General features: G+C 43.9%; 1 protein-coding gene across 1 annotated transcript in view; it reads right to left on the bottom strand.

The window, feature by feature from the left end:
* MED13L (mediator complex subunit 13L) overlaps nucleotides 1–13,559 on the bottom strand; it is a 371,515-nt gene that overhangs the window by 74,467 nt on the left and 283,489 nt on the right. The window contains exons 15-16 of the mRNA XM_075898187.2: nucleotides 10,930–11,150; nucleotides 3,352–3,557 (exon numbers count right to left, since the gene is read on the bottom strand). Coding sequence (XP_075754302.2) covers nucleotides 3,352–3,557; nucleotides 10,930–11,150 — 427 coding nt within the window. The remainder of the gene's footprint in view (nucleotides 1–3,351; nucleotides 3,558–10,929; nucleotides 11,151–13,559) is intronic.

The following is a 13,559-nucleotide window of genomic DNA, read 5'->3' as shown; positions in this document are numbered from 1 at the left end:
AATTCACTATGCAGTTCTCTCTAAAGAACTCTACAGTCCAATGCGTAAAAATTAGGGATATGAAATTTCATATAGTTGTCGAGTTGTAAACTCCCTTTAGAAATAATTAGCTTAATTGCCTATATGTTTTACAATGTTGGTAGTAAATAAGTAACTTCAATGCTCCTTGATACAGATAATTTATATGATGCTTCTTGTTGAAATTTTAATGTTTCCTTGGAGGTACCAGTTGACAAAAGTGTTTCACATACAATAAAGGCAGTCTTTATCTAGCCTTAAATACTTTACAGCATAAAATAACACTTGCTATTACAGACGTGTGGTCCAGAGGAGCAGAAAATAGTATTTGTAGGTCACCATTTGTCATCACACTCCTTTTTACTGACAGTTTTGCCATTATCTGACAAAATTCAGGGACTAGAATGTGGTCATATGTTCCCACAAGAGAGCTCTTCTCTTTGTTGTGACAAATTATAGTAAGAAACAGATAATTTTGTAATAAGGCTTCATATTAAGGGCAACGTAATTGCTCAAACGAATAAGATCTTTATAACATTCCTCTTCCGGAGAGCTAATAAATTTTTTTTTGCAATGTATTCCTTAAAGGGCAGCACATAAAATATAAAAATAAGATTAGTCTTTGAAGTAGGAGCAGAAACACATGGCTTTTTTTACATTTGTGCACTCTTACTGTATGTTTTATATGCTAGGTCAGAAATATATTATTTTAAGGATTCTATTTCATTAGCAGCTTGAAAAGCTACCGCATTAAAGACCTGATTCTTTAGAACAGTTTTGTTATCTTGAACTGACTTATGTCCAAAGCAAAGAATAGGAAAAAAAGGACAAAGATTAAGAGTTGGTAATCTGTGGTGAATACTTTAAACTAATGACAAAGGATGACTTAGAAATCTTGATTAGTAATCACCTCACTAGCAAAAGCCTGCAGTATTAAGGGTGCAGTAATGATCTTCACTCTACTTGGATTAAATTGAAAATAATTGTTTTCAATAAATAACTGCAATTAATAATCCAGGTTACTTTTAGAAAAAACAGTGAACTCATTGTCTCTTTAAGTGACATGGAGGGTTTGTATTTTTTTTTCCTTTTGCCTTTCTTTTGAGATCACTGGAAGGCCTGATTTCAACGATGTAGGGTTTGATTTAAAAATACAAGTCACTCCCTCTATAAATTAATTCACCGCAGCAGGAGACTCTTCTTCTCCATATATTATATCTTTTAAGAGGATTCATGTATTAAATGGTTTAAATTCTTGCTAGGTTTCCAGATCTGCAGCAATGGATTTCTTCCATAAACAGCATATACTTTTGAAAAAATATGCAGAGAATGCAAATTTCTCATTTAACTTAATGACATGAGGCATTGCTACACTATACATTATGGTGGAAAGAAGTACTTTTCATTATAGGAAAAGGAATCACCGAGCACATTAAACTGTCAACCTATGTAACCAATTCAGAAGAAAGAAGAGTACCATAAAAAAGACTTGTGTGTCCTCACAAAACTAACACAGGGTGAAATTCATCCCTGCTGGGCTCTTACTACATTTAACATGCAGAGCTGCAATGGGGGTAGCTTCCGAGGTCAGTGTGAGGCGGGACTAAGGAGTCCCAGTACAGAACCAGCTCCGGGACACTGCACCTACTATGTTCACCCTGCAGAGCAGTAGAAGGGGTAACAAGGATCCTCCCTTATTAACTAATTGAGTAGTCAATGGAAATTCCATCAATTACTTGATTAGCTGATTAACTGCAATTTAACATTTAATGTGAACATGAGTACCTTCTTTATGAAATACTACCTTCTTTCATATTTTATACAGGCAGGTATTTTCTCCATATCACTCACATAGCAAACAGTTATTACAAGTACAGTCAGTCCCCGGGTTACGTACAAGATAGGGACTGTAGATTTGTTCTTAAGTTGAATTTGTATGTAAGTCGGAACTGGTACATATTGTACCCCAGGTGTCCCCGATTCAGCCACTGCTGAAACTGACTAGCGGCTGACTCCAGGAAGCCCGAGGCAGAGCTGCTTTGCCCCGGGATTCCTGGAATCAGCCTCTGATCAGTTTCAGCAGCAGCTGACTTGGGGACACCTGGGGTAGAGCAGCTGGGGTGCTGCCAGGTTGGTCCCCGCAGCGCCGAGGTGCGGCGCTGCGGGGACCAACCCAGCAGAGCCCCAGCTGCTCTGTCCCAGGCGTCCAGATTCAGCCGCTGTTGAAACTGACCAGCAGCGGCTGAATCGGACACACCTGGGGCAGAACAGCTGGAGTGCTGCTGGGTTGCTCTGCCTCGGGCTTCCTGTAGTCAGCCGCTGGTCAGTTTCAGTAACGGCTGACTTGGGGACGCCTGGGGCAGAGCAGCTGGGGTGCTGCTGGGTTGGTCCAGTAGTGCCGCACCTCGGCGCTGTGGGAGCAACCCGGCAGCCCCCCAGCTGCTCTACCCCAGGCGTCCTGATTCAGCCGCCGCTGAAAATGACCAGCGGCGAGAAAAGCCTGGCCTGCTGGGGGGGGGGGGCGCACTAGCTGGCTCCCCCCCCCCCACCAGCAGACCAGGCTTTTCTCACTGCGGAGGACGGTGGCGGTGGGACCGCGGCACGTCTTGGTGGTCTTGCCGTCCGCATCCTCTGCGTTGAGAAAAGCCTGGTCTGCTGGGGGGGGGGGGGGCGCACTAGATGTGCCCCCCCCCCAGCAGACCAAGGAGACGCGAGCTGCGGGACGCCAAGATGCGCCGCGGTCCTGCCGCCCGCATCCTCCGCGGCTTTGCTCCGCGTCTCCCTGGTCTGCTGGGGGGACCCCCCCCCAGCAGACCAGGGAGACACGGAGTGGCTTTTCTTGCCACAGAGGACACGGGCGGCGGGACCACGGCGCGTCTCATCGGTCCTGCCACCCGCGTCCTCCGCGGCGAGAAAAGCCTGGTCTGCTGGGGGGGGGAGGGCTGGGGGGCGCAGCTAGTGCAGGGTTCCCTCACCCTGTTCGTAAATAGGGATCCGACGTAAGTCAGATCCACGTAACCCAGGGACTGCCTGTATATAACTTTTTTGTCTGGCTCCTTTACTATTAACTAAAACTCAAGGGAGAAGCAGATGATATGCCTTTTTTACAAGTAAAAGCAAATGATGTTTGACATTTACCATTTCTTCCAGCAAATCAAATAAAGTAATGACTAAATATTCACCATTAAACCTAGTAGTTGGTGATTATGAATCTTCTTTAATGTTTCTTATATTAAATTACATTAATCATTATCATTTGTTCCTGCTCCAGTTATCAAAACTATTTCTGACTCTATAAAGAAATAAATGGTCTGTTACAATGCTTGTACATACTTGTAGCCATCTCTGATGAAAGTGGCTGCAGGTGGCATGGGGAGTTGTTCAATTTTAGGAGGAATTGCCCAAGAAGGCCTGAACATGCAGGCATCTGGTATCTTCAGAGGTAGTAGGCACTGGCTTGGCAGTATCTTCAATGGAGCAAACATAGAGGAGCCCACAAAAGATTGAAATGATGGAACTTTGTAAACATATGAAAAATCCTGTAAAACCAAAGTGATTTCAGTGTTTAGCGCTACACAGAAAAGCCAATTATTATATTAAAAATATATTCAAGTAAAACTAATTATACTGTAGTAGAAATTTACAGAAAACTTAGTTTTTAATGTCTTACTATAGATGCCAAGGCCAGAAGAGCCACTGTGATAATCTAATCTGACATCCTATACAACACAGGCCAAAGAACTTCCCCAACTTAATTTCTACAGCAGATTTTTTTTTTATTCCAAACTTGCTAATGATGAGAATCCACTCTAACTCTTAGTAAATTGTTTCAATGGTTAATTACTCCCACTACACATATGCATTAATTTCCCACTACACATATGCATTAATTTCCAGCCTGAATTTGTTTAGCTTCAACTTCCAGCGATTCAACTTCCTCTCTCTCCTAGTCCAAAAGGCCCATTATCAAAAAGTTGTTCCCCATATAAATACTTACAGAGTATAATCAAGTCATCCCTTAACCTTCTCTGTGTTTAGACTGTGCTAGTTGTATCTATCATAAGGAAGGGTTCAAATCCTTCATGGCTCTTCTTTGACCCTTCTTCAATTTATTAACATCCTTCTTAAACTGCGGACACCAGAACAGTACATACTATTCCACTATCAACTGTATCAATGCCAAATACAGAATATAAAATAGCATCCCTCTTCCTATTCAATATTTCACTGTTATGCACCCAAGGATCACTTGAAGCTGTCTGGTCACAACATTGCATTGGGAATTCAAGTTCAGTTGATTATCCACTGTGATCCTCAAATCATTTTCACAGTCACGGCTTGCCAGGATAGATTCTCTCATCCCATGAGTAAGGTCTACATTCTTTATTCTTATCTGTTTACTTTTATATACAGTTGTATTCAGTGCTTTTTTTGTTAACCAAAAAAAAAAAAAGGTGCCGGTATTCCAAGGGAAAAGTTGTTGAGCTCTGACTGGAGGTGCCGGTACTGTGTCTCAAGGCAGTACCATCACAAAAAAAAGCGCTGGTTGTATATTAAAACACAGTGTTTGCTTGCATACAGCTTATCAAGTGATCCAGATTGCTCTGTACTAATTACTTGTTTTCTTCATTGTTTATAACTCCCCTGACTATTGTATCATCTTCAAATGTTCAGTGATGAGTTTGTTTTCTTCCAGGTCATAAATAAAAAAATATTATATAGTGTAGAACAAGACCCCATTAAAAACAAACCTGCTTGATGGTGATTCCCCATTAACAACATTTTGAGACCTACCAGTCAGTCAACTTGTAATGTATTTAATGTGCACCATGTTACTTTTATTTTGCTCTGATTTTTAATTAAAATATCATGCAGCACTGAATCAAATGCTAAACAGAAGTCTACATAGATTATTCAACACTATCATATTTACCAAAAAGATACCAACTTAGTTTGATGGGATCTATTTTCCATAAATTCATGTTGCCTGGCACTAATATTACCCTCAATTAATTCTTTATTAATGAAACCCCATATCACATGCTCCGTTATCTTGCCTGGATCAGTGTTTGCCAGGCCTAAAATTACTTGGGTCATCCTCTTTACCCCTTTAAATATTGGCACAACATTAACTTTTTTCCAGTTTTCTGGAACGTCTCCAGTATTCCAAGACTTACTGAAATCAACACTAACAGTCCAGTGAGCGATTCTGCCTTCTCTGTTAAAACTCGGATGCAAGTTATCTGGACCTGCTGATTTAAAAATGTCTAGCTTTAGTAGCTGCTGTTTAACATCCTCCTGACATACTAGTGAAAATAGCGTTACTATCGTAAATGAGTACGTCAACCATTTTTCCCAATTGTAGAATAGAAATATTTATTGAACATGTCTGCTTTCTCTGGATTAGTATTGATAATTCTAAATTTTCTATCTAGAAACTACAGGTTGGACCACCCTTGTCTGGCACCCTCGGGACCTGACTGGTCCCAGGTGAGGGATTTTGCCAGACCAGGGGAAGACATATCTGGACCTTCTGCTACCGGCCCCCCCAGCCCTGGACTGACGGCAGGCCCTGCCAGTCCAAACCTCCCCTGGCATGACATGTTGGGCAGCCCAGCTGTGGTGCGCTGGGCTCCTCGCCCCACTGGGCAGTCTAATGGGGGGTACGTCAGGAACCAAGCTTCCAACCCCATGGTCAACTCACTGCCAGCAGCCCGCAGAACTCCTATGCACCAGCCCTCCACGGGGATTCTCTGGTCTGGCAACCTCTATGGTCCAAGGCTCAACCTGTACTATTGTTAAGATTTTCTGCATTCCACATGGACGTAAACCACTTGTGCTTTGTGTCCTCAACTCTGCCAGTCATCTATTCCTCTGTATTCTTTTGCTTCCCTTCTCAGTGCTTCCCTGAAGTGTGAGAAGATGAAGCATAACAGGATTCCTCCCTTCGGCACTCAATAATCAACATAAAAAACGTACTTACATTTTTGCAAAAAGGAGTTACAGTGGGGTTAGGTATATGAGCAGCAGCTGCTCAAATGATGACATAGCACAACTCTTGAGCATGCATGAACAATTAAAAATATATATGTTTCCACACTCTTTAATCTTTGTTATCAATATCTAAGACATCTTCAGTATGAATGGGTCCCTGAAAAATTATATATATACAGTGCTTTTTTTTGTAATGGTACTGCCTGGTACATAGTATCGGCACCTCCAGATGCAGTACCAGCACCTCCAGTCAGAGCTTAACAACTTTTCCCATAGAGTACCGGCACCCCCTTTTTTTTTAAACTAAAAAAGCACTAATACACACACACACACACACACACACACACACACACACACACACAGGGCTCGACAAACTATAGAATCTACTTGCTCATGGTGAGTAGATTTCAGCCATGCACCTCGTTTACCGGTAGCGTGCGCATGCGCAATGCGGCTCTTGCACATGCGCAGTGTGGGACTGGCGAGCAGCTTTCGCCGCCGTTTGTCAAGCCCTGTGTGTATATATATATATATATATATATATATATATATATATTCCCCCCCCCCCTTTAACCCACCAAACTATGATCTCGTGACAGAAGACTAGCAGAAGCAAACAGAAAAATCTATTAAGTTTGGTCAGTACAAGCATATAAGAAATCTACTAATCCATCATAGACATTCAATAACTTCTCTTACAGACAAGGTCACTTACAACATTCATATCATTATTACATAATATATTTTTTGATTAATACATAGTCACTTCTTGTGCATCACAATGTAGGAGGCCCCCGACTTGTGACCTCCAGAGTTCCGACCCCCCGCACTTACAACCATTTTTGTAAGTGCAGAAGGGGCTGGAAACCCCCGACTTACATCCTCAGCCCACATTTACGACGGTGCGCCGTGCCTATCGTAAATGCGGGTTCAAGTTACGATGACCCCGACTTGGAACCAATTGCGTCACAAGTCAGGGGCCTCCTGTATTTCTATCAGTGATGTGTAAACACATAATCACTGTTAATAACATTTCCAGATGATGTATGTCAGAACGGTAAATAATGAGGAGAAAAGGGAAGGCATATGGAGAGGACTGGATTATATGGGGCCCTTTCAAAACAAATGCATTTTAATACAGCCAAATACAAGGCAGTACATAAAGGAATAAAGAATGCAGGCGAGTCCTTCAGACAGTAAATTGTATCCCGGAAAGCTGTGACTCTGAAATAAAATGTAAGAGTCACAGTGGACAAATAATTTAACATGAGTTCCCAGTGTGATGACATGCCAAACCAGATTAATATGATCCTTATACATGTAAACAGGGGATTTTGCCTTTGTATATGGCCTTGGCAAGACTGCTTTTGGAACACTCGCTTTGATGCCACATTTTTAAAAGGGCACCACAAAACTGAAAACAGTACAGGAAAGAGTCATAAAAATTATCTGAGGATTGGAATGCTTTACAGCAGTAACCAACAACCACTAGTATGGGATCTACTGATAGATCCTGGAGCCACAGGCAGGTGATCCTGATTGTTTTGGTCCAGAGGCTATCACGTGTCAGCACTTCAGCTGACCCTCCCCCCACTGCCATGATACTCCTGTCCTCTGCCTTGGAGCTGCCCCCTGGGAGCCTCCTGCTTTCTGTGCAGGGCGGAGGAGGCACAGAAAGAGGCCACTGATGTTAGGGTGTCACCGTCCCTATACTCATGAACCCAATTTTCACAGATGGGGGGACATGACAGGACTCAGGATAGAGGTCTCTTGCTGGTAGCTGCTCCTATGTCTTGAAGAGGCAATGCAATTTTCTGTCTCTCACAAACACACTGTATGTCTGTAACTCACATAAACATATTTTGTCTTTCACACTCACCTCCCATCCAGCACATCCTTGTGTTGTTACTTCTTTTACATCTTTCAAAGTGTGTTATTTTAAGTTTCTGACTAGTCTATGCCTTTCTTAGTTTTCCTTTATCTGTTATGCATAAATTTAATTATTTGAGTAGTGAGTTCTAAAACTCCTAATCTGTTGCGGCTGGAGTAATTATCCTTAAATAGATATATATATTAAAATTATCATATCTTGTCATTCCCTCTAATTTTTTCCATCCATGTGCAGGAGTCTCCTGGAATTGGGTTCCATCTCCTGCAAGCAAATAGGCAGCAAATAGTCCAGCAACTCAAGGGCTAAGGCAGATTCTGCCTCCCCCTGGCCTCCGCCTGTCCTGGCTCTGCACTGCTCCTGCAAGCAGCCCCTAAGGGAGGTGGGGCAGAGGATCCTCACATGCTGCCTTCTCCTGCAAGCACCAACCTTGCAATTCCATTGACCAGAAATGGGGAACCATGGCCAATGGGAGGGGTGGGAGCGGTGCATGTGGATGGGGAGTGGGGGAGAGAGAGCATGCGGAGCCAACTGCCCCTCCCTCGCAGAAGCTACTGCTGAACATGTCGTCAAATTTCAGGAGTGGCACAGGGCCAGGGCAGGGATGAGTCTGCCTTTGGTAAATGGTGCCCAGCTGGAGCCCTTCCAGTATGCCAACCCCCTGCCCTGGCCAGAGCCCCTCCTCCATTCCAAGTGCTCTACCTCAGGCTCAGCCCAGAACCCCTTCCACACTCTGAATGCTTCAGACCAAGACAAAAGCCTGCACCCCTGGAACTCCAATCTCCTGTTCCAGCCTGGTGGAAACAAGTGAGGATGGGAAGGGGTTGGGCAGGGGGATGGACTGAGCAAGGTGGACCTTGGAGAAGGGGCGGGGGGAAGGAGACATGGCAAAGTTTGAGGTAGATCCTGGATCTTGTGCTTAAAAAGGTGGAGACCGCTGCTTCACAGAAACAGACTGAATGAGCTCAATCTGTTCACCTTGTCACAAAGAAGATCAAGAGCAATGTTCCCTCTATTTGCTGCCCATGTGCAGAATAAATGTTGTTCTATGCACCAAGGCATGTGTGGATGTGCACCAACAGTAGAAACACAAGCTGTCAGCTGTGGGTGCTCTGCTAATCAGCTAGGCAGCATCTGAATCTCTTCCGGGTGGCCACTCAAGCATTCACCTTACAGAGAACACTGATCAAGAGGTGACTTGATCACTGTGCACAAGTACCTTATGGGGGTGAAAAATACTCTTTAATCTAGCACAGAAAACCGTAACAAAAGCCAAAGACTGGAAGTTAAAGCCAGACAAATTCAAATGAGAAATAAGGCAATGATGGTGATTAACAGGAAATGGTGAATTCTCTAACTCTTGATGTCTTTAAATCAAAACTGAATGATGCCTTACTGGATTGCATTTTCCAGTCAAACTCAAGGTACTGAGCTCCATCAAAATTTAAAACTGAAATTCTAATGCCTATATTATTCGGGAGTTAAAATCAAATAGTCTAATGGTCTCTTCGGACCTTAAAACCAAATGCAACACAGGGAGCAACAGAACAGGTTTTCCCACAAACTATCAGACCAGTTATTCTTGATCCTTACCAATAGGTATGAGGGATGTAAAATCCAGATTAATCAGTTAACCAATTAAACATTAGGGTAATGTAATATTCAACCACTTAACTGACAAAGCGGGATCCTGGATCCAGCCTGGATAAAGCAGCCCCGAGCCCACGAGGCTCCTCCTTCCAACCCCAGCCACCAGCCCCGGAAGTGGGCTGGGGCCCAGCAAGGCTGGAGCTGCCCCCTTCCCTCAGCAGGCCACAAAACGGGGAAAGGGGAGGAGGAAGAGCTGCTCCCAGGTAACGGGAGAAAATCTTTTCAGAAGTAGACATGGAGTTAGCCAATTCATCCTGGTCTTCTCTTTTGAGGCAGCTACCATGTTTCAGGGCAAAAACATTATATGAATGGGTGCTACAGAAAACCTTTTAATAAACAAGCAAGTGCCAACTGGTGACAACTGCAAGAGTATTTTCTTTAGTGTGGACAGAGGTCCTCTAGGGCATGGATGAGGAACCTAAGACTTGGGGGCCAGATGCAGACCCTGCTTTGCTTGGATCTGGCCTCTGCTCTGGTACTAAAGCCCTCTCACCACCCACTCACAAGGCTTGAACACACAAAATCTAGTAGCCTGGGCCTTCCCTAGGCTCTGGTGTGGGAGGTGAATGTGGGGAATGTCTTTCTCCTTCTCAGTTGGGGGCTTTTTTTTTTTTTTTGGCTTCTAACTTGTATGCGGCCCTCGATTTATTTTTCCATGGATCAGTGGCACCTGACCCAAAAAAGGTTCCCCATCCCTGCTCTAGAGTTTAGTCCGAAACAAAACATTTCATACAGACAACAAACTGCTAATATAGGTTCTTATTTTAAGAGTGCCTTAAAAACACTGAAGCCAATATGTAATCAATGCATCTATTTTTGTGCAATTTGTCTGCTCGCATTAAGGCTGAGTAAACAATTACAAACTTGTCCCATAAAAAAGGATTTTTTTCTCTTGTAAAATTATAAATCCCTTAATATCAGAGGTCCCCAAAGTATCCCACCCAGCCCCCAGCCTCAGGCCATGGACCGAGGGCAAAGCCGGGAGTGGAACTCCAGTAAGCCACAGGCTTGGTTACAGGACCTCTCTGCAGACCACCTGAAGCTACAGCTCCGCTCCTGCCCTTATTTCCAGCCTCAGCTCCACTCCTAGCCTCAGACCCACCCCAGCTGTGCCCCCAGCCTCAGGCTCCTTGCCCACTGTCCACTTATCTCCCAGCCATATCCCCACTCCTGGCTCCAACACTGGGGGGAATGGCAGAGGAGGATTCAGACAGGAATAAGGGAGAGCACAGCTCTCAAACACTTGGGGACTGCTGCTTAATATGGATCTGATTCAAAATTGTGCAGTTTTCCAACCAACCTACTTGCATTAGATTTAATAAATAAAACAATCTTGCACAGATAAAGTTGCAATACTAATGGCATCTTTAGTGTATTACCTTGATTTCTTCAGGTTTAGGGCTCCCTAATCCATCTTCAATCTCCATTTTAAATTCTGTGAGCTGTGTGGGAACCATGCTGACCATAGGACTTTCCATCATCCCCAATGCTGTCACAGTCTCTGAACTTATTCCATCTTTATAGTTCATCACTGGGGAAAAGGCAGGGTGGTGCTCCAAGGAAGGGGGTGTTGGGAACATCCTTTGCAAATCTGCCACAGCTAAGCAGCACAAAATAAACCATGGTTAACCATTAAAAATAAATTCTGCATAACTCTTAAATGAGAAACCATTAAGAGAAGGACTCCAACTCAGCACTGGCTTTTTGATTTGTAAAAACTAAGCAAATAGACTGCAAATCTTCCTACTGCACCAGTGGAAATCTAGACTAACACCACTGACATCATTTATACAGCCCATGGACACTTTTCAAGTTTACTGTTCTATTGAAATACATACATTTGAGGATGTTCAATATTCACATATGCTGTGATAATAGTAAGAGGAGGCTATTAACCTTTGGCAGTAACTTACATTCTTTGAGATGATCATCTTACAGGAGGTGCTGATGCGTCCCAGCACCGCAGACCGGAATCTTCATAGCAGTGCATGAGGGCTGCGTGTGAATGGCATGTGAGGTGTGTGGGCACCACTTGGTATGACCACTCACATGTGGCCACCCTTCCCTCCGTTCCTTCTCTATGTGGAGCCTGGCTTAATAGAGAAAATGGGTCTGAAGTAGAGGGAAGAAAGGGAGGATATCAGAGCACCCCCAGGGACACTCATCTTAAATAACGTCAGTGACTGCCAAAGGTGACTAAGCTCCTCTTCCTTGAGAGAGACATCCCTTGGAGTGCTCCACAGGAGGTGACTGCAAAGCAATATGTTCTATGGAGGTGGGGACTTTGGATCAGGCAGGTAAGCCATTGTCAGGATCACTTTCACCACCCTGGTGGAGTAATGAGGGCCATCGGACAGTGCATAATGTTTAGCAAAGGTTCGGTCTTATGTCCATGTAGCAGCAGCACATATGTCTTCAGTAGGGACCTTGTGTTGGTAAGCAACAGATGTGGCTACCGCCCTGGTGGAATGGGCATGAATTGAGGTACATGGTGGTAAGTGATTCAGGTGATTAACCCATTCTGATGCAGTCTGAGATCCAGTGGGACAGTCTATGGGATGATATCTGGTGTCCCTTGCTGTGTACTGCTATGGAGATTAAGAGTTTTGGGGACATCCTTGTAGGGTAAATTGAGGCAGTCCATGGTATTTTGCTGAGAACTGACAACTCAAATCATTAGGCCAGCCCTGGAAAGCACCTAAACAGCTGTTAACTTGTTAACTTGACCCTGGTTCCCCTGGCAACTACATTCCAAAAGGGCCTCACTTTGATAAGGCCGGTACCAAAAAACCGCACGGGATTGTTTTTCATTGTCTGCTTTGTTCCTAGAAAATAAGCTTGGATCCCAAAGTTCACGCCAAGGCAATACCACCCCCGCAGGAGACGCATTATATTTCCGGCTGACAAAATGACCATCAATATGCCTTTGTTTATGTTGGCTTATTTAGCTTGTTAGGAATAACTATATGTATTAGTGATAACATGTTTAATTGGCAATGGGCGGAGATACTGTGTAACTGTCGTAAACCATTGGCATATGTGCATATCTCACTTCCACTGCTAGACCTATCAAATCACTTCTCCGTCCATCTGCTACCTATATAATCTAATGTATGTTTTGGTTAAGTTAGTGCTCACTGGGTTAACCCCTAATGAGTACTCCACCAGCTATGTGAACCAATAAATCCTCTGCTTGTTTTCACCTGCACCCAGTGTGTCCAAGAATTATTCCCTACAATCCTGAAGGGCCTCATTCTATGGAGGTAGAAGAAAAGTGCCCTATGTACATCGCAGATTTGCATTTGTGCTTCAAAGGTATTGGCATGAGGTTTGGGGATGAATACAGGTAAGGGGTAGTTAGACTGATGTGGAACATGGAGCATACCTTGGGTAGAAATTTGGAATGGGTCCATAGAGATACCCTATCCTTAAAGAAGTGTATGGCGGATCTGCCATTAAGGCAGCCTCTCTCCTACTTGACGGGCTGATGTCATCACCATGTGAAGAAGTGAGCACGTAGCCATAGGTTCAAATGGAGATTTTGTGAGCGTTTAGGATCCCATGGTGTCTGTGGGGTAGCTATGTTAGGGTATAATATGTATAGGCCTTTTAGGAAGTGTTTGGTCATAGGCTGTACAAAGACCATGGTGTCATCAATCCTCATATGGAATGTTGCGATGGCTGCTAAGTGTACCTTAACTGAGCTGATGGAGAGATGGGATTGTTTAAGGTGCAGTAAGTAGTCCAGTATTGCAGGTAGTGGGTCTGTCTCCGGAGTCTGTTGTGGGGAGTAGTCCAGTGAATGAAATGAGACCATTTTTCCCTGTATGTCTTGCATGTTGAAGGGGCTCTGCTGTGGAGGAGCACATTTTATACCTAAGCTGGGCATTGTAGCTCTAGCCCTGAGAACCCTCCAGGTACCAAGCTTTCAGGCACAGTGTTAGAAAATATAGGAGCAGAACTTGGGTTCCTGGCTGGAATAGGATCCCCAGATTCCGTGGGAGCATGA

The sequence above is a fragment of the Pelodiscus sinensis genome, chromosome Z, assembly GCF_052426305.1.
Source record: "Pelodiscus sinensis isolate ZL-2025 chromosome Z, ASM5242630v1, whole genome shotgun sequence".
In the NCBI taxonomy this organism is placed as follows: Eukaryota; Metazoa; Chordata; order Testudines; family Trionychidae; genus Pelodiscus; species Pelodiscus sinensis.
This window is presented reverse-complemented; position numbering and strand designations above follow the sequence as displayed.